A 27,453-nucleotide genomic window follows, 5' to 3' on the forward strand; every position below is an offset into this window, starting at 1 on the left:
TAAAGCTATATATAAAAATTATTATTTAATAAATTACTATATATATAATTAATTTTTCAATATTTATCCAATTTCTTGAAAAGCTGGATCAACAAATACGATTTTTTTATGTATTCAACAATTTTGTCCAATCGATCATGCTCATTCAAAAGTATCATTCGCATAAAGCTATATTTTTATTAAAAATTCAAATGTCACGCGCGTTATTATCACATAGATGTGTGTGAACGTTGATTTTGGTTATTATTCACTAGTGAATATCAAATCAGTCCAGGAAATGTATTTTATGCGTTTCCTTTGAAAATCATATCTAGTGTACTGTATCTATCATGACCAATCATTTGCCTGGTTGAAAAATTTATTCCATACCATGTACCAAATAAGATATTGTACACAAAGGCACAATAAACCCATCTAAATTTATTTCCATTGCAAAAAATAATATTTAAAAAAAAATTATAATAGAAAAATCTATAATTTGTTAAAAATGCAGTGAACAAGAATTCAATATCTGTTAGGATATGACTCTTACATCTCTGTTCCTGTATAAAATTAAAATGAAAAGAATTAATTTCCTTCGTTGTTACCTAAAAATTATTTCATTCATTTATTATTGCAATAAATCGACATTTGGATATAATTTTAAAATATATAGCTTTTATCCATGGACCAAAAATGTTTCCAATTCGGTATAAATAGGTATAATATATTCAAATTGCAAGGAAAATTAGTGTCAATAAATGAGATACAAAATAACGAAAGATTCTTTATAAAATAAATTTAAGAAACACAACACCGTAGCAACTGAACATAAAATCTTCCTAATCCCCAAAATACTAAAATCAGCTACCTATCGATATACGTCCCAACGAAAAATCAAAAATTTCTGTCAAAAATTCGCAATGAGAAAAGGAACCTAGGAAATCCACATTCTACGTTCTATAAAACCAATGTAACTTCCATTCAGAGAAATATTCCGACAGAATCCGTATCAAACAGTTCGCTACTAATTACACGAGAGCTATTTAAACCCATCCGGAGTGGAGTTCCATATTCCAGCCATTTTGAACGTTCCACCGATTCGCCGAATAGAAAATTCCTTTAATACTCTTCGAGAACCTTGCAATTTGAAACCGGGGGAAAAATATCCTATTCACCTGGACGATGATTCCGTTCATTTTTCTCGGTTGACCGAGTGAAACAAAGAGAGGCATCGCGAGCGCGTAATTTCTCATAAATCCTGAATGGCGTTGGCGGAGTGTGCGCCAAGGCTAATCTTAGGACGTAATACTGTCATAACCGGGAAGGTTGTCGGACACTGTGTGGGGCAAAGAAAGGAAAAGGAGATGAAAATTCTGCGGCCGGAATAGTTGGCAGTTTTCCCTGAGTCGTCGTAGAGAGTCCCCCGGTTAGGGCTCAGAGCCGTGAGCAACAAGCTTGGATCGATGAACTCCGTCGATGCTTCTCTTCCTTCTTATCCGTGGATTACGGTGTACAAGCCGTGGATGGGCGTTAATGAATGGAGATGCATGAAAGGACACGCGCGAGGAAAGCAGTGGCAATTAAAAGCGGCCGTGTCGCGTGCCTGACGATGATCTACGCTGAAAGATTCTGCGCGCGCTCCAATGCTAGGTTATTTTCATTCCGGTCTCGCGCCGGTCTGCGGAGTTGGTAGAATGGAGGGAATTTAACGAGGAATTTGGGATTATTATATGGTGAACTTTGGAGATTAGTGGGATGGGTGTTTGTATTCTACGTGTGTGCATTGTTGCTTGTTTGTTGGCTGTTGCTGTGTTTTCGGGTGTTAGTGGAATTGAGAGAATTTGATGGACTATTTAAGCTTCTGTTGGGTCGTGGAAGTCGAAGGTTAGGTATTTAGTTTCTCGTGTTTGTTATTGTATTATTTTGGGAATATCGATGGAACTATGGGGAATTTGAGTCTCTGTTGTGTTATATGAGTTGAAGGTTGAGTATTTAGTATTTATTTCTTTCTTTGTTTCACGTGTGTATTATTGTATTTTGGGATTATTGGAGGAATGATGGGGAATTTAAATTTTTGTTGTAGTGTGTGAGTCAAAGATTATGTATTTTTAGTATTTATTTCTTTTTGTGTTTCAAGTGTGTATTATTGTATCTTGGGATTATTAAAAGAATGATGCAAAATAAAAATTTTTGTTGTATTGTGTGAGTCAAAGATTAGTATTTTTAGTATTTATTTCTTTGTTCGTTTCACGTATGAATTATTGTATTTTGGGATTATTGGAGGAATGATGGGGAATTTTAATTTTTGTTGTATTGTGTGAGTCGAAGATTAATATTTTAGTATTTATTTCTTTGTTCGTTTCACGTGTGTATTATTGTATTTTGGGATTATTGGAGGAATGATGGGGAATTTTAATTTCTGTTGTATAATGTGAGTCAAAGATTAGTATTTTTAGTATTTATTTCTTTGTGTGTTTCACATGTGTATTATTGTATTTTGTGATTATTGGAGGAATGATGAGGAATTTTAATTTTTGTTGTACTGTGTGAGTCGAAGATTAGTTATTTATTGTTTTGTTAGTAGTCAGTATGTTATTTTATAGTAGTATGGATATTGGTAGAATGAGGAGAATTTGATGAAGGATTTATGGCTTTGTTATGTAGTATAAGTCGAAAATTAGTTATTTATTATTTTATTTGTTTGTTGATTTGTGAGCATTTACAAAATAATTTTAATCTTTATAATTTTGAGCAATATAAAGATTAGGTATTTACATGTGTCTACTTTTGTACACTAACACTTGTTTTATTTGTTTATTAATATATTATCGTATGCCATGGGTGAAAGTGGATTTTTATTTTAGAACAACTGGACTCTAAGACAGGAAATTTATTTCTGTACAATACTATGCTATTTGATTACACGTGTTACATATTTGTTACATATTTCTGTATCGTGTTATATATTATGCACATTTATGTATCTATATTTTACAGCTCTTACTTTGTGTCACTTCGTCTGTGATTTAGTGTGTAACTATTAGTGGAATACATGACTTTGGCAGGGTAGCAAGAATTTCACCCTCCATAACGTCGTGTAATTGCACCTGCAACTTATAAGTCTTGCTCTATTTGCTCTTCACACTACCATTTCGTCTTATGTCATTGCAGTGCAGTCTAGCAGTCTACTCGAACAGTTTATTACTTTCTATTTTCAAATTTCTGTTTGATCTATCTGCAGATGATTCATAAATTTCGAACAAACCTCTTCTGCTCTTCAACGCTACAATTTTCAGAGTGGTCAAAATAACTTGTGTCAGACTTTTGATTTTCTCACTTGCTGAAAATATACAGCAGCTTTTGGTATAGTTAAAATTAATACTAATTTTATTCTATACATTCTAACTATAAATATTGTTTCCTTGTGCATTTCGCAGACATTCTTAAAAGAAAGACGAAAACTATATAAAAATTAATCTTAATTAATATTTAATTTTTATTGACACGGAAATGATATTAAAAATAGGATTAATGGACAGTTTACTTTTTCCATTAGTAGATACGAGTCATTAGGATACTTTCATGGTTGTATAATGCCTCGTTTCTTCGCCTATAGACATGCAACTGGTTCTCTGTGGAACCTTGTGTAAACGGTTATCGCTGACTGAAAACTAGTCTGGGAAAGTTACTTCACCAAGTTAAATAGATAATAGTTGCGCTATTTGGACCGTCTAACTTAACGTTATCAGTACAAGTTTCATCGAGTATGCATATTTCTCATCAGTCGCGGATGATTAGGTTATCCTGTCGGTTACTGCAATCTTGTAGTAAACGCATTTGCTACTATGAAATTCCAATTGATATGTATTGAAATTAAATTAGTTAATGACTCGCAGGTATTCCGTGATCCTCGGTTATTTATTCATATCATTCGGAAATATTTTAGAACATATTTTATGCGAAGTTATCGTCAAAGAGTAGGTGCCACGTGAAAGCATCGTAAAGTACTTTTCCTCCGACATCTTTTACCTCGAATTTAACGTCATCGTATAAACAGGTTGTACGTATTTTCTTACAATTTTAATGAAAATGCAGTCGACCAAAGATTCAGAAAGAAATATTTATCGAAATCTGCTTTTATATTATTAAGTAATGCTAAAGACCGTGTTCAAGTATTCAAAATATAAATTATTTATTCTCATACCTGGTTAAACGATCAATTCTAGACATTGAAACGATATTCATAAGTTTCCTAAATGTTTTACATAGTAGACAATAGTAATCTAACAATATAAATTAAAAATTAAAAGTAAATATCCAATTTTAACTTCTTTCCGATTTTCATAAACTTCCTGGAAGCCTCATAGAGTAAACAACAACAATCTCAGGATATCGATAAGAAAAAGTGTATATATAAATAACCAATACAATAAAAATGCAAAATTTCATGAAAACGCATCTCAAACCAAAACAGTATAAGTTACTTTTGAGTATAGCAACTTTCCAATATTAATTAAAAATTAAAAATAAACATCTACTGCCGATTTTACTACAATTTTTTGAAAAGTATAGTAACCTAATATTATTAATTCAAAATTAAGAATAGACACCTATTCCCATTATTGCTACAATTTTTATAAACTTTTCAAACATCTTACATAACAAAGAATAATGATTTAATAACATCAATTAGAAAGAAAAGCAAATGAAATAAAAATCCAAAGTTCCATGAACATCCAATAAAAATTAAAACCAAAATCATATAAGTTACCCTTAAGTATAGCAACTTTCCAATATTAATTAATAAATAGAAATAAACATCTGCTTTCAAAATTCACAATTGCAACAATTTTGATAAACTCTTAAAATTCCTCGTATAACAAACAATAATAATTTAACAACGTCAATTAGAAATAAAAAGCAAATGAAATAAAAATCCAAATCTGCTTTCAAAATTCACAATTGCAACAATTTTGATAAACTCTTAAAATGCCTCGTATAACAAACAATAATAATTTAACAACGTCAATTAGAAATAAAAAGCAAATGAAATAAAAATCCAAAATTCCATGAACATCCAGCCAAAACCAAAACCAAAACCATATAAGTTACTCTTAAGTATAGCAACCTTCCAATATTAATTAAAAATTAAAAATAAAAATCTATTGCCAATTTTACTACAACTTTTACAAAGTATAATAACCTAACAATATTAATTAAAAATTAAGAATAGACATTTACTCCCAATATTGCTACAATTTTTATACACTCTTCAAACACCTTACATAACAATGAATAATTATTTAATAACATAAATTAACAAAAAAAGGAACAAATGAAATAAAAATCCAAAGTTCCATGAACATCCAATAAAAATCATATAAGTTCCAATATTAATTAAAAAATAAAAATAGACATGTGCTTTCAAAATTACTACAATTTTGATAAACTGTTAAAATGCCTCGTATAACAAACAATAATGATTTAACAACGCCAATTAGAGATAAAAAGACGAATGAAATAAAAATCTGAAACGAAAACCGTGCTGGGCATCCACACTCGGTCCTCGCCAATCCATGCATTCATCCCTGACCTCGGTCCTCTCCACTCCAGACACAACAATAGCCCCGGCATTAAACTGGCATAAAGCATTTCGCAACGTCCGAAATAAATTCCCGTTTATTTAGCGGCCATAAGTGACGCGGAACACGTTCCCCAGGAGGCATCATCGCGACGTATTTTCGCGTAACGCGATTTCATGATTTATATCGCGTCAGTCGACACGGTCGAAACGTTCTTTACGAGCTGGCCCGCAACCCTGCCATTCGCCATGTTCGACCGTCAATACGGACCGTTTCTGTCATGAATCTTTACGAGCGCCGTCCAGGCGAGCTTCAGGATCATCTTGACCGCGTATCGCTGGAGGCACGTGGCCCTAAACGTAGGTTTCTAGATAGCAACGTGCCAGAGGATGGCTTAAAGGACCTGCGGGCTGGTCGTCGCGGCGACCAGCGTCGTTCAGCCGCAACCCGTCGTTGAATTATCGTCTCTTACGAGACCGAGATTAAAGTTCCGCTTCCTAACGCTGATTCCAACGGAATTGCGACCTTCTTCCACCGTCACGACGCTTCGAATACGCCTCGTTTCACGCTGAAACAGAATTCCCAGATTTGGGCCACTAACTGGATCAATGGATGGAATGTAGATGTAATACTGTTCTGCTGATCTCTTCTACAGTGACTGGTTTATATTTTTATTCCGATGCTTCTTGCTTTTATCGCTTTTTGGGATTACGGGGTTAGCACAGAGTGTCTCGTGGAACTGAATGAAACTATAGTTTTGTTGCAGTAATCTCTTCTACAGAGGTTGCTTTTTCTATTCGATAAAATGGAATCTCTTTTTAGTCGCTACCCAATCCCCTAAAGCGAAATCGAGTTATAGTTTTGTTGCTATAAACTCTTCTACGATGATTGGTTTTGTTTTTGGTATACTATGGTAGAATGGAATTTTGATTAGGTAACAGTTTAGTAAAGAGTCTAGGATTTTTGGCTAAATTAATCGTATGCAGTCAGAGTTCTGTGCGTCTAATAAAAAGCTCTCTGTTTAAAGTAGGAAATATTATAATTTTCTGAATTTTTCTAAATATCATTTTCAATATTATTTAATATTATCAACTTTGTCTTTTAGAATATTTGTAAAATGTTTTTCCAGTGGACGTTAGGAACTGATTGATTATTAAAATTTTTAAGGAGTAATTAACGAATGCTAATTATTATTCGAAAATATCGTATCTCTCGATATCAGAATTATGCTTGTTATTTGTTATAGTTACTTAATTATTATTTATTAATTTCTCGTGTTAATTTTCGATGCGGATCGTTGACTGACAGTTTCGTGAAATGTTCGCAATTTAGATAGGAAATCATAGTTTGTTGAAGCCGCAAGTGGTTTTACCTGACACGTGCAGCACTCTCGGTTGTAATTATAATAAATTCGTTCTGTACAGACAGTTGATCCATTGGATAGAAATATCATCATAAAGCATCGTTATTGGCTTGTTGACTTTAACATCGGTGTTGCTTCTATGATATTACTCTGACGTACAGATTGTACGTGTTTAATTTGCATTATACGATGGAGAAGTTCAGTCATAAGATTTGTAATAAAAGATGAGACGATCGCTAAGATGTCACTATTAATTATGGATTTATGAGCCATAAGCTGACGACTCTATCGTATCCTTGCTTTTGCAAAAGTAATCTCGAGTATTTAGGGAAACAGAGAAGTTAAAACAGGTTGATTTATGTAAAACATTGGAATTTAACTTCTTTCTCGGTTTTCTATATTTCAACTTTATTTTTCAAATAGTTAGCTAAGAAAATATTTCATAAATATGATATATATTAAATAAAATGGGAAAATCTTTGAATTATTTACTGTTAAGTAAATTCTCAGGATTGTAAATTATTTGAAATTTAATTCTCTGGTATTTTGATACTGATAATCCAATAATATTCGAATGTTGTATTAAATACAATATTTAGTATGAAAAGTTGATTAATTTTCCATTTAATTTCCACTTTTAACTTAACTATAGATTACTGCAGTGAAGAATAGGAGCAAAATATAGACCACGAAATTTTGCAAGAAAGTAGTAAATTATTTTATTTAATCCTTCCACGAGTAAGCATTTTTAACCCTTTGCACTCACTGATTTTTTGGCTAAAGATGGGTACAAATTGACAAATTTTCGGCTACAAAGTTGCTGATATTTTTGGAGCAGTAAGTAAGAAATCGTATAATAACTAACACGTAGAATTATTTAATTTCGATACCTCAGATACACTGTTATATTATTTTAAATTTGATATATTAATTAATATCTAACTTCAAAATTTTATCAAATGGTGACTGAAAGGCGCCTTTCGAGTGCAAAGGGTTAAGCTGCCGTGAGACGATTCTCCATTTAACTCACTAGCGCCACCACGGCGCGTATCTACAACAAATGCTTTGTAAATATACAATTTTACTGATGTAATCTTGGAATTTTTTCACTACATGTGACATACTATTGTTAATAATATTATTCTTACAAATTTTTATTTATTATTTACTATTATTATGCTATAAAATAACCTAAAATTTCCTCATTTGCTACCTAACAATAAACTGCATTTGTAGCTCATCTACAAACTACTGCAACGAAGAATAACACCAAAAAATCATCCTGAAAAATTTGCAGAAATCAGAATTCCTTCACATACTTCATCAAATACAATAATGTACACTGCAACGACTTCTCTGCTTATTCTTCGTTTCACGAGCAACTACCAAAATAGAAAACACAATCATCAAACACTCGACCTCGAAAATTCCAAAAAATTCCACTCCACGGAACACCCAAGTGGACGCTCCCCTTCTGTCACAACACAGGCTCCCGAAACACACACGCGTAACTCACGTCGACGTCAAAAATTCCTGGAAGAGTCGTAAAACATATCAGAAGGCACTCGCGAATACTTGGTCCGTGCCAGAAATAAAGATGTTTTAATTAAGCATTCGAATCTCTCCACTCGCTCTTCAGGCGAACGTGGGCCCACGCGGCTCTCGGCTTCGCTTTTGGGTACCGGAATAAATTCGTTTCTTTATTTTCCGTCGTTCGTCACCTAGTGCTGCGTGGCTCTTCAAGATTCCGCGGGCCCCACGTGTCATCGATCGCAAAAACTCGATGAAATACAAACCAGCGTCGTTCCCTTCCGCGTGCGCGCTATGATATACTGCGCTGTTAATTAAAGCGCCGGGGGAAATTCGACAGAGTACAAGGCGAGGTTAATGGTGAGGGACGTCGAAAAAGGAGAAAAGGGTAAATATACGGCGACGTCCCGCGGAACGATAGCGCGGTATCTCTGCTGCCTTCCGATTCGGATAAATTTATGCGTCGCGGGTTTATAATGATGATTGCGAAAGAGGATGAGGCGGACCTCGAGCCATGCTTGGCTCCTTGTTTTTGGTCGAGGAAATGGGGTTTGCTAGAGTATCAATCGGAGATTGTGTTTGGATGCCATGTGGAATGTGTTGTTGGTAATTCTAAGCGAGATTTTTGTGACATACTTTATGTGAGACGATGATAGGGGTGTGTCACTGATGCTTTTGGTTATGAATACGTACTATGCGTGACTGAAAAGAAGTCATCTCCTTCGGTTGCGGGGCAAAAGGGGTATTCCACTAGTAATACCCACTCTTCTATGACACCCCCAAAACTACTACCTCCAAGTTCGGTAACGTGACACGTTAACATAGGCGTAAGATATCCGTAAAATTCTTACACTCGAATAATAGAAGACGCAATTGAAGACCTAGGATTGGAAATACAAAGCAGCGAGTCGGATAAGGAATCAGATGACAATAGCTCGGAAGATTTATAAGGTAAAGGAGTACAAAAGTAATAATAATTAACATCATTTACGAAAATTGATTTAAAATTTAAGATGTATTTTTTATGATAAATTAATTATGTGTTTGCATCGTACTAGATAACCGTTTAAAAAAATCACACGATACAACATAAATATAAAAAATATGTGTACAGTACAGCACGTTTGCCGCATAATGCGACGAAAAGTTAATCGAGATGCTAATTAGTAATTAGTAATTGCAAATAATCACGTGTTCACCGGAAGAATCTGAAGTTAATATGCTTTTGGAATGAGTCTACGCTCTTGCGTCTATTTGTTGCGTCTGTGTCACTTTGTCTCGTTGCTTCGTTCGCTTTCTTTGTCACACGGTGTTCTATGACCGGGCTAATAGAAAGGAATCGGTTCTGTCAATAAGGGAAACGTTTTAATCTACTATTGCCATGATGTTAGAATGGTTGGGTTGGTGGAGATTTGGTCCTACGAGTTTCTCAGATGACTTCTTTTCAGCCACGCATAGTACTTTATATGTATTGTATGACTCTTTGCGAATACCTGTGTTAATCCTTGAAATACCGTTTCGGTGGACTTATTTGAGCCGTTCACTGCACAAATGGATTAACTCAACTTTTTGAAAAATCTTAAATGCAAAAAGTTATGACTATACCAAGTGCTTTGACACTTGGTAAAAGTGGCATTTAATTCTGCTCCGTTTTATCATCATGAATGCTAGTAAAAGATATGTGGAAGGAGAAATGATTATGTAATACTAAGTACACATAAATTGAGAGATAAGCAACAGATATGTAATAGGAAAAGTGTAAAAACGTTCAACAGGGTCAACACGCAATAATAATTCGAAGAAAGGAAGTATATTTAATTCAAGATAAAAACATAATGAATATTAAGAATTGCTGTTTTCACTTGACCATTTGACATGACCTGACCCGGCTGACATGTGACCAGTCTGAATTTATGAATTAAATAATTTTTAAAATTTAAATAAGCTTCTTCGAATCACTTAAGTATGGGCATTTAATTTGTATAAAATATTAAATCAATCTTTATATAGACAGCTAATCATTTTTCATTTGCAATTTATATTCATCGAAAATATATTTATACGTATCTAACAAGACTCAGAATATTGGAAACTACTTTATTATACTCATAGAAATTAATATACACAAATAAGTAGACGTGCCAAACCTAACCCAATCCAATTAACTACTTCCAATATGTTAGGTACTAACTGTACCCTGTAATAGGATTATAAAATCGAGAAACTTGTGAAAAGCGAAACTGTCTAATTTATTTTCTTTCCATCACGATGCCAAATCCATGCTAATTGAACGTACACACACACACGTGTGCTGATATCCCATGAAACCTTACGTACTTAGAGATCCTTCTCTAAACCAGCAAAATAAAAAGAAGAAGAAGAGAAAGAAAGAAATGCAACAAACCAGAATCAATTACAAAATATTTTAAAATAATCAAAATAATACTAAACGATATTTTCTTGTCCCATGATAAAATTGCAGACGAGAAATTAATTGCACTATCTCACGAAACCTTAGAAACTTTATCTACCTAAAAATTCCTTCATGAAACATTCGAATAAAAGAATAAACATAAATAAATAATAGAAGAATACAAATAATAAAAGAATAAAATAATCCAAAATAATTTAACAGAATCCAAATAATATTGAACAGCGTTTTCATGTCCCACAATCAAATTCTAAATGAGAAATTAGTTGCACTATCACATGAAACCATAGAAACCTCATCTACCTAAAGATACCTACCTCTATAAGATAGCCAAATATAAAAATGAAGAATGAATGAAAATTTAACAAACAAAAATCGATTCTGAAATATTCTAAAGTAACTAAAATAATACTGAACATTTTCTTGTCCCACGATCAAATTGTAAACGAGAAATTAGTTGCACTATCTCATGAAACCATAGAAACCTTATCTACCTAAAGATACCTCTATAAGATAGCCAAATATAAAAATGAAGAACGAACGAAAATTTAACAAACAAAAATCGATTATGAAATATTCTAAAGTAACTAAAATAATACTGAACATTTTCTTGTCCCACGATCAAATTGTAAATGAGAAATTACTTGCACTATGTCATGAGACCTAAAGTACGTAAAGATTCCTTCATAAAACACGAAAATAAGAAAAGAAGCGAACAAAAATCGACTACAAAATGTTCTAAAATAATCAAAATAGCATCGAATGACATTTTCTTATCCCACGATCAGATTATAAACGAGAAATTAGTTGCACTATCTCGGGAAACCATAGAAACCTTACCTACCTAAAGATCCTTCTATAAAACACTCAAATGAAAAAAGAAGAGAGAAAAAAAATGTAACAAACAAAAATCGACGATAAAATATTCCAAACTAATCAAAATAATGGTGAACATTTTCTTGCCCCGCGATTAAATTGTAAATGAGAAATTACTTGCACTATGTGATCTTACGTACCTAAAGATCTCTTCACAAAACGCGAAAATGAGTAAAGGAACGAAGAAAAATCGGCCACAAAATGTTCTAAAATAAACCAAATAACAGGGAGAGACATTTTCCTACCCCACGATCAGATTGTAAACGAGAAATTAGTTGTTCAGCGTCGCCGGTTCCGGGCAAAGAATGAATGGCACCGTCCTCTGTTTGCCGAAGTTTCCCCAGAATTTTGTCGGCTCTTCAGCGGTCTCTGGTGCATCGCTTCATTAACGAGCACCACTTGAGCGTCGTCGTCGTCGACGACGTCGCCACTCGAGTTCCACGCTTAATTATTCCACCGCCACCCGGTACACGTGTCGCCGGATCTCATTGGGGGTTCCCTGTTCTTTTAATTCCGCTTTATATCGTTCCCCGGGCCACTGGGTTAATGGAGTGTCGTCATTCGTCGACATTATAGCAGGGCAATGGCGGCTACCACATTTTCATTTCTCGATGTTAACATAGCCACTGAGAGGTAACCTCAGTGGCCGTGACCTGAGTTAAGGAAATTTTAATCGCACCGTGGAATTTTTGCAATTTCGCCGACAACTTTCTGCGAAATATCGAGCAATCGGTTCACTTTCGTCCCCTCGAGGTTAATCCGGAGACGGGATTGTAATATACCGGAATGGCAAATTTTTAATAGTTGAATAATACATTTTTCAGTAATTCTGCACTAATTTTGATATATTTATTGGTAATATTTTTGCATTTATTTTTAGCAATTGTTAATATGTATTTCTCATAGTCATTCTATAATATTTATTATATAGGAACCTTGCATACTTGCTATTAGTAATACTATAATAATTACTTTTAGTCATTTTTAAATATCTATTTTCTTGTAATTCTGTCAATAACCTATTTGACTATAGTAATCCTATAGTAATTTTTAGTATCTTTTCTCAATAATTTTTTCATAATTTTTATCATACTTTCTTATCAATATTTTTAAATAATTCTCAGTATTTTCATATGTATTTAATACCGATACTCGATTTCAGCTTAAATTAAATACCGAATGAAATAATTCGCAATAGAACGAGAAAATAGAACCAAATTATAATTAATAATGATCAAATTATGGAATATTACATTTCCTTTATGCCGTGCTAAAAAGAAATTACGTTTTGCTTTAATTTGAGCTGCAATTAGAAGTGCAATGGTACGTCATTTATTGCCCGGAATGCAATCATTTACAAGCCGAATCGATATAATTTCTGTGCAAATTAAATTTTATTCACGATGCAAAGAAACGTACATGAAAGCTGAAAATTGAAATAAGTACGTGGCCAGAAATAAAATATGCAGCAAATGTTTTTTTCCCTGCAAAAATTACGTGCACTATACATTTCAGATTTGCGGTTTTGTTATTATAATCCTTATCGTTGTGGCTTTTTCCCCGTCTCCTTTACGTCGAGCTTCCGTCGGATTGAGATTTATTTGCCTTTTCCCCAAGAAATTTCTTGCTCGATGATGTCACGAGTTTAAAAAGATGGCTTGCTCAAAGAAGCCGGCCTGGCATAATAAAAATAAAAACCTGGAATCTTAATCGGCGGAGACCGACGTCTCTCAATGAGAATAATTTATGAGTTTTTTGAAACTATCCATACTTTATCTGTAATTGGTTTCCTTACTATTTCAGCGAAAAATGCGAGTTCTTTTTAAATTTAGAATATCGCTGTTTTTCACGAAATAAAATATTAGCCTTCGATGATCGTCTCATTGTTTAAGTAATCTTATGCACTCCTTTATTTACGAAATTTTTATCTTAAGTAATTTAGTTTATAGTTAACTCGAATAAAGTATTTTTAAGCTTTTGACTTTCGTTATACTATACTTTTTAAATTTTAGCTTTTCATATAATAGTTTTTAATTAATCGAGATATTAATTATATCGAAATATGAATTATGATTTAATTCGTATTTTAGTTTATAGTTAACTCGAATAAAGTATTTTCAAGCTTTTGATTTCCGTTACGCTAAACTTTTTAAATTTTTAATATAAAATTTAATTTAGTATAGTGATTTATTTAGTGTAATAGTGCTTAATAGTATATTAAGCTTTTAATATACTATTTTTTAATTATATTGAAATATGAATTATGATTTAATTTGTAATTAAAAGTCGAATTTTTGCTATTGTTATGTTATAGATTTCTGGTTTGCTGTAAGTCTTTAGATAGTGAATGCAATTTCTTTAAATTTTTACTCTTGGGTAATACAAGACAGGAAATTTTATTGCGGTGCATTAGCATCTAATATTTGCACCTCGATAGCCTAAACGATAAAATACCAATACTTTGAATGAACGAATAAAAAGTGCATGCTGGATATAAAACCCTCATTGTCATTCGTTCCTAGCATATTTCTCTCAAACTACTCTTGCTCGAATGGTAATGGATTCGAGTCATTGTTGCGCGAATTCTGTGTATATACCGGGAGACATGTGAAAATCGAACGATTTGCATTTTCCGCAGTCATTTAAATTTTTCACAGATATTTTCGCATATCGAGGAATTCGATCAATGAAATGTAAAAATATGTGATAAGAAAATTTTCTGTTTTAGTTATCAATTTATTTTAGCATATTTTTAATAAATTACAATATTTATAATAATTAATATTAATAAACAAAGGTATCGAAGAAAAGAAAATATTATAAAATAATACTATAAAGAAATATTACAAAAAGAAAGAATATTATTACAGAATATTTATATTTTTATTATTATAAATATTTTTATAACAAATGACTATCAACGCATTATATTTTTCATATTATATTTAAATTATATTTGTTTCCCTCAGAGTATGATTATTTCACGTTATCAACTTCGAACAGTTCGTTCGATGTTAGCAATGTTCTTTCTTCATTTTCATTCCTTCCATTGTGCATTGCCATTGCATGAATTTAAAAGAGCCATACCATTATCCCATTAAAGCGTATACACGTGCGTTTCAGTAAATGTTGCCAAAGGAATTACGTATGTCGCTTATGAAGCAGAGAAAAAGGTACTAGAAACAATAAATGAAGCAATGCATATATAATAACATCGAATATATCAATAAATATAATAATATGCACAAACAAAATTTAATTCCAAATAAAAATTCAATATTACCAAAAACATTACCTACCTCGTTGAAAAAAGGCAGAAAGGTATCTAAAAACAAAAAAATTATAATACTATATATACCTAAAAATAATTACATAAACAAAGAAAATTTAATTGATTTATATTTAAAATATGAATTTCGAAATTTCTGAAATATCACATTTTACAATTTTCTCCACTAAGAACAATTTTTCTTAAATCTTTTCTTTTGAATTTTTTATTTTATATTTCGATTATAGTTAACTTCTCATCAATCATCTAAAATCATTATAAAATACTAATTTCTATACCTATACCTAAAAGTAATTATATTTCTATACCTAAAAATAATTATATAAGCCTAAAGAAAATTATGTTGATTTATATTTAAAATATGAATTTCGAAATATCTGAAATATCACATATTACAATTTCCTCCACTAAAAACAATTTTTCATAAATCTTTTCTTATGAATCTTTTATTTTATATTTCTATTAAAATACTAATTTCTATAATTATTCTAAATGAAACACCTCCGACTTTATTCATTTCGATCGAACACCATCAAAAGCGTAATAACAGAGTGCAAGGACCTTGGCAAACGGAAATCGAAATCCGCGGGCACGGCCGTACACGTGGGTCGATCGAGGCGTTACGCAAGGCCATAGTTCTCGATCGTGATTCACGATCAATGATTGCCAGTGAACGCCCGCAATCGCCTTTCGCCGACAGATGCAAATGCGTGTCACAATTTTGCAACAAATTCTTCGTGTTCCACTAACCTCTACGCGTCAGAAACTGTCTGCAATATGACACGCGCGTAGGCGTCTCGCCACCTGGCGCTGCGATCGTTTCGACTGCCGCCATCTTTGTCCACGCATTCGATCACCTGAACGATATGATTTAGATTTTCCGAACGACGAGACGAATTTTCCTTACTTTCAATGATGGTATATACGAAGGAGTTTGGAAGGAATTTCGATGTCAATTTTATTTGATATAGCTTGCTGCAGTGCTTGGTGAAAGGGAGTTATTTGGTGCATGGAGAGTTTTAGAGTAATGTGTGTTTATTGCAAGACTTGATTACATGTCGGAAGCAGAATTTTAAATTTGGGTTTTGTTGAATGTAAATATTTATGTGGTACTGGGATTATTTTATTTAATCTTCGGAAATGTTGTAGATAATAATTGAAGAGAGTGATAGAAATTATTATTATTTTTGGAGATAATGATTATTTAAAATAATCTAATTTTTAGCAATTTTGTATTCCTTAATGTATACCTTCTTTTATATTCGAGATATTTTTCCATTATTAATTTTGAAAATCCTTAACTCATAAGATGTAATTCCTATTTTATTATCTAATTATCTATCATCTACTTTATCACCTATTTAATTTCTGTATTATTTCCTATATTTCTAGATCACGTTTCGAGATTTATCTTCTCCCGCAGGGGAAATTTTATGAAACCGAATTTCCCAAAATTTTGTACACATTTCCCATGTTTCCGTGTGACATTAGAATTTTAATACACCCTTAATACATCTTCCGCTTACACGAGAAAATAGACAAGTGCAACTTGCACGTATGCATGTCAGCTTTAACGCAACGCTTATTTTTTTCCCGAAAGGAGCATCGAGGTGTGCGGGAAGGTTTTATTCATAAAGCTGGATTTCCTTTTTACTGGGTGGGTACTTACGCTAAATAAGTTCGTTGTATACAGTAGCCATTTTCCCGGGGCAAATTTTCAACACCTTTTGAAGGCTTGCTTTTTCCGTAAGAGATCGCATTAACGAAACACGTTTCAGCGAACCCAATTTTCCGCCGGCGTACCATCCGCCCCTGCCTTCAAGGTCTCGGGAGATGGACTTTATTGTTTTGCAGGGAACTACGGCTAACGTTTCGAATGGTTTTTGCGCTAATCTCACGCCTTTCTTTCACGAGATCGCGTATCTCTTCCGGCGCAAACGTTCCAGCCCCCTATTTAGTCTCGTTTTAATCGCCATCGTTCCGGTTTTTTATTCCACGATATCCCTGCATCTGTTTTTACCCGGCCACTTAGCTCGATGTCGGCCATTGTAGCGTCTAAATAGAGTGTACAAAGTAATGGCCGATCCGCGGGATTGTTGAAACGATATAAAAGGTATTGGGAGACGCTTTAACGTATTTTGTCGGAGAAAATGGTATTTCAATTGGAAAGATTTTTTTTAATTTTTTTTGGCAACAGTCTCTTGGTTGAGAAATTGATCTTGGTTTTGGTTGGGAAATTTTATATTTAGTTGATACGATTTATGGCGATTTTTATAAAATATTTTATTAATCTTTTGGAGTGATTTCAATGAATTCAGTTCTCAAAAAAATTTGGTTGAGAAATAATGTGCGAGACATTTTGGATGTTTCAGGATATAATGACAAAGAAAGTGGTTTTTAAACGCGGAAAAAGAATTTTTGTCTTTTTAGAAAAATTTGAGATATTTATTTCGTAATTTTAATAATTATCGTTTGTAGAATATTATTTTTGGATTTTAATAAGATTCGATATATTAATATACATTTGAATTTCGTTGTGAGTGGGAAAATTTAGAATTGTTCTCAATATTCGTTACGATCTTTGTATTTTATTTTCTGGAACGATTGGTATTTATATTTTGGCGAAGAAAATTGTATTTGAATGGGAAATAGGAATTTAATGTTCAATCATTTCTGAAGTGATTGAAATTTAAAAAATCAGATTTACCTATTTTTCAGTTATTTAATTTAAAGTCATATAACAATACCAAATAAAAATACATAAAATGGTGAAAATTTATAACACATCCATTTTTCACATTAATATTCATTTCCTTATATCCACCAATTTTCAACTTAACAATCATCTCACTGCAACATTTGTTCCTCCTATCAAAAAATTAAAAATCTTTCTGTATTATTTAAGAAATATTTCACATTTCCTGATAGCAATCCCCAAATTAAATAAATCCAACTACAACGATACAAATGATGTCACGAAAGCAAGTACAAAAGAAATTTTTGTTCTTTTTCCTTAATTATAATTTATTATATGTCAACCCTATCGAGGGTTATGACACTTCTCTTATTATTTTTACGCTTTACTTATTGCCCTTCCCTTAATTTATGGGTGTTTATTATTATATGAGCGTTTATGGTTTTACATATTTTTACCAACGTTTAACTCTTTGCACTGGACGATTTTTTGGCTAAAGAAGAGTAGAAGTTCAAAGATTTTCTGTTATAAAATTGATGATATATTTTTGAGCAGTGAATAAGAAATCGTGTACTAATTAATACATGGAATTATTTGATTTCGATATTTCGCACACCGTTATAATATCTTAAATTTAACATATTGATTACTATCGATCTTCGAAATTTTATCAAATGGTGACTGAAGGGCGCCTCTCGAGTGCAAAGGGTTAATACCAAAATGGAGTTACTAAATAAGATGAAATGTAAAAAGACCTATGAGTCCTAGAATCTACTCGCAATTAGTCTTCGCCAGATGTTTAATCAGGTTTGCCAAACAAATGGAGCTAATGTGGAAACGTTTAATTGCAGATTACAATTGGTGATATTCGTCCTGTGCTGTGTGACGCGCGTCAACGCGGACTTTTTCGGCGAGAAGAAAGGTAAGTGTCAGTTCATTCAACGTTAATGGGCCGACTCGGGGGTTGGTGATTCAGAGATTCGAGGACCATTTGTCCCACTCTGCCCTTCCAGACGTCGTCTACCACGACGATCCGTGGTACAAAATCCTCAGGAGGGCTCTCCACTCGTCAAGGACTCCTCGAGAATATTCAGCGGGTTTTTTACCAATCTTTCTCGCGAACTTCCAACGTTATTCGTTTTACGTGAGCAACGATTCGTTACGAAGTTGTTTGCAAGCGGTCGTAACGAGTCGAGCAGATTTTTCTCTCGTTTTGCTTCAATTGTTCTACCCGTCTCGATAAGCCCTTGTTCTCTTGTTTTAATTTTGTCTCCTGGTATTTGGAGCAGTACTCTTCCAAAAGTGTGGAAAAATTATAAGATCAGATATTTTTGTTTGACTTTTTGTAATTTTCCTAGTATTTTCCTATTTGTTATTAAAATTGTTTACGATATTAAAAGATATCGAGGAAGAATAGTAAGATAATTTTAGTTTATTTCCTGTTATTTATTACAGTATTCTTTCTTTTGTATTTTTCCACGAAAAATTATCGTCGATATTAATGGACATTCAAAAAGAATAATGACAGTTACTTTGTGGTAACCTCGTGGATATTTTTTTTTAGACAGTAGGAATTTTGGCTATTTTTATAGACGATCTTTTATTAGTATAACTAACATTTTGACATAATTTTAAAATCAATGTGTTTCAAGGAACAGCTTAATCTAAAAATTGAGCTAGCAATTATTAATAATTCCATAGTGATAATTTGTAAAACATTTTACTATTACAAAAATAATGATTTTTATAACAGCTTAATTTAAAAATTAAGCCAGTAATTATTAATAATTCCCTAGTGATAATTTATAAAACATTTGCATTTTTATAATGACTTTTATAATAGTAAAATGTTTTATAAATTGTCATTATGGAATTATTAATAATTACTGTCTTAATTTTTAGATTAATATATAAATAAATTAATATAAAAATAATGATTTTGACTTTTACAATATTAAAATGTTTTATAAATTGTCACTATGAAATTATTAATAATTACTGGCTTAATTTTTAGATTAAACTGTTCCTTGAAACATATTGATTTTAAAATTGTCAAAATTTTAATTATGCTAATAAAAGATCGTCGTTCAAAATTCCTACTGTCTGAAAGGAAATATCCACGAGGTTAACACGAAGTAACTGAAATTAAATATAAATTATTTCACTTCCTAATTAAAGTGAGAAATAAATAATAAATCTCTTATGAAGAAAAGAGATTGATTACCAGAAAGAAAATAGTCAAAATTCCAATTAATTTAAACTACTTTCTTTTTATAATTGTGACTCATAAAACTTATACGTATTATATCAATATAATATTATTATATGTGTTATATACATATAATATTATTATATGTATTATATAAATATAATTGATTGATTACCAAAAAGAAAATAGTCAAAATTCCAATCAATTTAAACTAGTTTCTTTTTAAAATTGTGACTCATAAAACTTATACGTATATTATATATGTTATATATTAAAACAGACAAATAGGCCTGTATCTTCCCAGTCACTGCAATTTTTAATAAGATATAAAATTCCCAGAGCATACAGTATAAAATTCGTAATACATTATCGAAGCAAGTATTACGACCAAGTATAAAACTATCTCGTTTTAGAGCCGTGAAACAATTTTATGTCGAACGTTTAACTAATATCTTTCAAGTCACACCTGTGTAAATCGAAGCTACCTGCTAAGAGACATTTTAACACGCTGTGTCCCATGCAGGTACATAAAGAACAATGTTGAAATAGTATGAACACTTTGTTCGTCGTATTGATAGCCTCTTAAATTCAGTTATAGCTGGAATTTTTCTCCGTCCAATGTGGCAAGTGCAGTGATTCTTTCCGAACACGTGGACTTCTTTCTTATTTAAGCGAGGTCACTCTGAAAAACGGGTCGACCAGCCATTTTCCATGAACCACCTCGGCGAAATAGATGTAACACGAAGTTAGGGTTCTTCATTTTCAGATCCTATTCCTTCGTTTCTCTTCGTTCGTTTATTTTAAACTCGTCCATTTCAGATGCTTTCGTTACAAATCTAGTCCTAACAAGTCTTTTAGTTAATGGAAAGAATATTTCAAATTTTACTACTGAAAGTTTTGAAAGGAAGAATTTTGAAATTATATAAGGTAGATTTAAAATTATTGAAAGTATAGAATAATAATTTTAAAATATAATATCATTTTCTATTTTGAATTCTATTTACTGAATTCTCTCCCCTTCTCTTTATCTCTCTCCCACTCTCTCTCTCTGTTTTGAATTCTTAATATTTATAATTATATTTATATAAGTATAAGTATAAAGAAAATTATAAGTTACCTCAAAAATTTTGTGTTAATTAAAGAAAAACGTGTTGTTAATTCAATTACAATTTGATTATTTGTTTATTATTAGTTGTTTGATTATTCTATTTATTTATAATTAATTATACGTTAAGGTAGAAGAACTTATAAATTGCACATTCTCTGAAATGGCCATCACAGCAGAAGTTGTTAAATTAAAATTACCTTCTTTGCATAACTTCTATTCCTCGACGAAGTAATCCGACGTAGCAATTTTAGGAACAATTTACCATAACAATTTCATTAAGAAGAAGTACTAGGAATGGGTTCCTAGAAACCTTGAAGCCCAGGAGAGTTTCGAGTTTCGAGAATTCCAAGTTTCACGCTATTTTCGTGATTTAAAGTTAAAAACCACCACCGAGAAGTGCAACATTTTTGGAATCTTATAAAATTTCCAAATAATCGAGTTTCCGAAATTAGAAAATTACAGGTATCTATCTGAAAAGGTGGCCAAAATTATGTTATTCGTTTCAATGTAATTACAATTAGAAATAACATTGATATATTGAAAGAGAAAAAATTGTGGATATAGTTCGCTTTATTTAAACAATAATTTTAATTGTATTTTTCTGTTTGTTCATTATTAGGCAAATTGATAGGTGTAAAATTCTAATGAAAGAGCCAGAAGTTTAAAGGACACGAAAGTTGAAAACCACCATTGGGAAGTGCAAAATTTTGGGAATCTTATAAAATTTCTAAATAATAGAGTTTCTGAAATTAAAATATTACAGGTATCTGTCTGAAAGTTTCGATGTAATTACAATTAGAAATAACATCGATATACAGAAAGCGAAAGAATTGTAAAAATGGTTCGGTTTATTTAAACAATAATTTTAATTGTATTTATCTTTTTATTCATTATTAGGCAAATTAATGGGTGTGAAATTTTAATGAACGGGCTTGAAGTTTAAAGGACACGATTTTTCAGGAAGCATGATAAAATATTGGCAGTAATGTGAAGTAACTTTCGAAGAGGAATGCAAATTGCCAGGAAGGATTTAATAAAAATCTTGCTTGGACCCGTGATTACAAAGCCCTAATATCTTGAAATGGTTTTATGATCATCAGCATATCTTTATTTCCTCCTTTAAGAATTTCATAACCCAAAGAGTCGCTTCTCAGATTCAGCAGATATTTCATTCCGGCAAATCGTTTTTATACAGACTTTCATCTCATTTCTGGCGTTCCGTATTATTCTGATCAGTCGTTATAAAGTCGAGGAACGGTGGCTGAAGTCAAGTTGAAATTGCTGTGAAATAATCTGTCGATCATTTTGTTCTTAATTCTATGTTTCCTTCTCTGAGTGACGTATTGAAGAGAAAATTTGTATCCTTAATAATATTTTATTATTTTCCAATTATACATTGAGATGCGAGTATATAAATAATAAATCCTGTTAAGATTTTAACGAATTGGATATATTTTTATTACAAATCAAAGAATTTTATCAAGTTTCCCATTTTAATAAAAGTGTCTTATTTGAATTTCCTTTCTTTAAATTATGTCATGCAATATTTTTCCTCGTAACTATAAATACGTCTACAATTGAATTTTTGGTAGATTCTTGATAATAATTTTTCGAAATACAATCGATTTTTAATAATAAATAATAATAGTAAATAACTAAATATATGTGTGAATTTTCAATTGATTTTTGATAATAGTTTTCCAAACTAGAATCAACGTTCAATAATAAATATAATAAATATGGTAATTGTAATAATAAATATAATAATTCTATAATTCTATAATAAAATAATAATATATTATAATTCTATACGTATAATAATTCTCTTATTCCACAATAACATCTACTGATTCAAAGAAATTACTATGTTGGAAATTTGTAATTATAAGTCTCAAAATTATAGTGTGTACTTTAGCATTATCAAACGTTTCAAAAATAATCATCTCCTGGAAAGCCTTCTCCATCAAACTAAAATATATAAAAGAAAATAATACAACTTTATTCCATATAAAATTACACACAGTTTCACCTGACAGAGGAGACAATAAAAAATTTAAAAACGGAATTAAAAATGAGAAAAACATAATTTATTATCAAGATATTATTGGCAACCGTGGCTTCTATGATCTGTAAAATACTCCATAATATTTCCAAAATTTTATGGGGTCCAAAACTACACGAAGAATGCAAGAATAAATTTTGATTCGAAGTTATCTCGAGATCGAGAAGGATTCGCGTTTATACTTCATTTTCCAAGCGATCGCTGGCACATTGCAGAGGACACAGTTCCATGAAACTGTCTCGAAGACAATCCGAGGTCGATAACCCACGAACGTAAGAAGCAGCGCGTTATCCGGAAGCCCGAAAGACTCAGTCGCTCGGTGAGTTTCCGGTTCCCTTATCAGGAGCGGATGCAAAGAGGGCAGGTCGGCTGTGTGGCGGTGGGTACAGCGTAGGAGAACGGGTGGAAAGGGACGAATAGCTCCCGCAGGATGCGAGATAACTCTCATCCCCATAGCCTCATTTGTATCCGCCTCCCTTCTTCCGTTTTCCATGGTGAACGCTTGCTTTTTGCACCACTGCCTCGTCAATATTTAACGACGCGTCATTGGTCAGTCGCGATTGCTATTCCAATTTTCTCTTCTTTTTCGTTCCAACCTTGATCCAGTGTCGTAATCGAGAGAGTTCGATTTGGAGTGCAGTCTAGAATAGCTTTTTCTGGAAATTTCATCGACTTTGTATTTTGAAGAATTTTCGTGAAAAATTGGGTATTTTTGATTGATCGTTGGATGAATATAAATTTGATTGCTATACAAAATTTGATCGTTTTTAAAATTCGAACAATTTTTGTGGGAATTTGAGTACTATTGAGCGATCGTTGGACGAATATAAATTCGATCGACTTTATATTTCGAATAATTTTCCTGAAAAATTGGGTATTTTCGAGTGATCGTTGGATAAATATATCGCTCCTTTATTATATCAACACATATATATTTAAAAATCTACGTAACCATTACCACAGGAGTGACAATATAAATTAGACATATTTAGATAATAATTTATGAAAAGAATTGACCGATCCAGTGAAGAAATCTAGCTCGAAACTGATCCTTTCTGCAAGTTCGTAAATTCGGTTTACAGGGTCAGTATTGACGTATCTGGAAGTATAAATTAATTCTATTTCGTCAGGTTTAAACTTCATCATAAATCCACAAGTACCATGTATACTTAATTTAATATCCAAATTGTATATATTCGATTAATATCTAAAACTGCGCGTTAAAATATGTTAAAAATGAATTTATTTCAAGTACAAAAATATATAAAATATACATCAAGTTCCAATTTATACTACTCTATTACTTTGTATAATACATGATGTATATCGTCACTAGGTCGATCTTAGTTGGCGACGATTAGTGACGGACGGTCCTTTGAGGAAGGTTCTCTCTAGCTTCGAAGTGTTAGGTGGACTGTATTTTGGGAGAACTCTCTTCGTGACTGTTCTGTCGGTGGTTTTATAAGCTTCCTCTGTCTACTGATTGGTTGCGAATAATATTGGGGGTGCGTGCTAGCTCCAGCGTCTTTCGGTGGTGGTGGTTGTTTAAACAATCTGGGTCCTTATGCCTGTCGTCTTAAGGGTGATATATTGTTGCCTCTTACGGTTTACCCAAGTGGTGGCTTAGGTGACAATGAGTGTATAGAAGTCAAGGGACGCTGACAATAAGGACATAAAACAGTCTTCCACTTGACCTGGGACATTGCAGTCCTAGGGCCGCAACACTGGTACATGTAAAATTTCAGAGCCTTCGCATTTAGATACACAGTCTGTCCTAAACAAAAGGATGAACGGAATACCGGAAACGATATTTTAAGGATTAACACACGAAGAACACAAACCTAATCTTGCTAAAACCTCATTTCATAAACATTTAATTTCTTATCTTATTAAAACACGAAACCACTCGCAATACCACTCTTATGGGCATTTATGGACACTATCACTAGGAATAACACCGCCATAAAATACTCACTCACGCTTCAGTATATACATCCTGTAATTACTATACACGATAAAAAGATAATCGACAAGGGGTAATACCTATGATTGCTTTCACGAGTTTATAACAACAAATAACATTCGTATTTCATGTCGTAATCGCAAGCGAATCAAGATTATTGTTTATTCCTCGTCTTTAATATCTTCGTCCGATAAGCCGGAAATTAATTCCACACGGAGTGTCATTGGTTTCGCAACGAAAAGGAAGGAACGAGCCGCGAATTCATCCGTGGTTCATCCATTTTCCCATGAAATTGTTCTTGTAACAAGATAATGAATATACCCCGATGCGATTCAGCAACTGTGCAAATGGCAATTTATTGGTATTGGTTTAATTATCTTTCCAGCGAACATTTCAGCGGAACAGTAGAATATGGACACGAAATAGATAAATTACCAGAGGAGCATCGTCCAGGCTGATTTATCGCTCTGAGAGTTTGATCGACTGGCGCGCATAGCCGCATTTTATAGTCAGCAATCGAAACCAGTGGCGCACTGTAAAGATGGCCGACATTCCTTCTGATGACAGACTGGAATTGGGATGGAATTTTGATTCATCGACGTACTCGTTAAAAATAGCTCCTTTGTTTGGCGTACTTAAATATTTCTGAGATGAGACATACTTTCGTATTTAAATATTATTTTGGAAATATCAAAACTTTTCATTTATGTAAACTCTGTGAGTTTGGGAATCTTAATAAAAATAAACGGTAAATTATTGATATATTTCCTCTGTCTAGCACACCTAATTGACAAAATATAGTAAATAGTATTTTTGCTTACAAATAATATTTCGTAAATAGCAAAATTTCGTGTTAAAATGAAATATATAAATTAAAAGAAAGTTTAATAAAAATAGAAATGATTTATCTATGTATTAGTTAAAAACATTTAGTGTATAATATATAATACATATCTAAATGCTTTTTAAGGGAGATATAGTGTTTGCAAATAATATTTTACGAATTTAAAAATTACTCTTTGTAGTAAACTATGCAAATTCAAAGAGAATTTAATAAAAATAGAGCAAGGCATGTTTATTATATCAGGCAAGTATGCTTGAATACATTATTCGTGATACTTCTTGTCAAATAAATTTTTTCAGTATATGGAATGTGTTATTTTGAAATATGTTAAACAAATTTCACAGGTTTGCATAGTCCAGTCTAATGTATCCTGGTTTTAACAACTGTCAGTCATCCGATAGGAGTCTTGTAAATAATTATAATTATGTTCAACCCGGAAACATGAGAGGAATCTTCCCATAGTATGAAACAGTATATCACAGAGGGAGAATTCGGTTGTATTACATGACTTCGTATCAAAGATGATAATACGAGTTAATAATAGCTAACAATAATAAATAACAAATAATAATCCCAGTTTCTCTACTCTGAATTAAAATTGATGTGGAACAACTTCATTAACCAGAGTATCCCATAACTTCAAATACAATTAAAATATAATTTCAATATTTTCAAGAAGTTAGTTTCAATAAATATACAGAATGTCATATTTTGAAATCATATATAAAATAATACAAATTTATAAATTTATGACCGTTTCTTAAAATCATTATGTACAAGAAAATATATCAGGTATGACTTAACATATCACATAAGAAGAATTTTATGTGATATTTTATTATTTTCTGTAATACAAATTATAATTTAAAATATAGAGTAATATTCGAAATACTTTGAAACTTAATGTGTGATCTAAATTTTGCAAGGAAATTAATTAAAATTTGCATAAATATAAATTTCAAATATAAATCTATGACTGCCTTCTAAAATTACTCCGTGAAGGAAATATATGTAGGTGTATATCATGAAATTTAAAAAATACCTAAATAAACTACAGTTCCTAAAATTACATTCTCCAATTGAAACAGCGAACATTCAGAAAATACATTATTCAAAATATAACTCGCTTCTGAAATCATTTTATGAAAGAAAATATTCGTGCTATTTAAAACTCGTTTAAATAACTTGAAACTCCTAAAAATATTTTCTTCCAATCAATCCCGCTTTTCAAAATATTTACCTTGATAGATTAAAATTGACCAATCCTATTGCGCACACGCTGCAAAATAAAAGGAACATAAAAACGACATAAAATCCAGTAGCATGGTCGAAGATATCGCGATACCCAGATAGGAAACACAATTCTCCGATGTTTCACGATCGAGAAGCGTTTAAAGATATTTTATCGTAGGTATGTTTGCCTTGGAAACAGCGAGGAGAATTGCTTCTAGAAGAATGTCGCGAATGGAAAACTGAAATATTACAAATTTGCATCGAAAGATTTTTGGTTTACGCGATG

At 32.1% G+C, this 27,453-nt stretch overlaps 1 protein-coding gene across 1 annotated transcript in view; it reads left to right on the forward strand.

Moving 5' to 3' along the window:
• Positions 1 to 27,453, forward strand: part of LOC108552666 (collagen alpha-1(XV) chain-like) — a 177,286-nt gene that overhangs the window by 18,568 nt on the left and 131,265 nt on the right. The window contains exon 2 of the mRNA XM_017907319.1: positions 18,600 to 18,670. Within this exon, the coding sequence (XP_017762808.1) occupies positions 18,600 to 18,670 (71 nt within the window). The remainder of the gene's footprint in view (positions 1 to 18,599; positions 18,671 to 27,453) is intronic.

The sequence above is a fragment of the Eufriesea mexicana genome, unplaced genomic scaffold (genome assembly GCF_001483705.2).
Source record: "Eufriesea mexicana isolate 0111107269 unplaced genomic scaffold, ASM148370v2 scaffold4744748666, whole genome shotgun sequence".
Classification (NCBI taxonomy): Eukaryota; Metazoa; Arthropoda; class Insecta; order Hymenoptera; family Apidae; genus Eufriesea; species Eufriesea mexicana.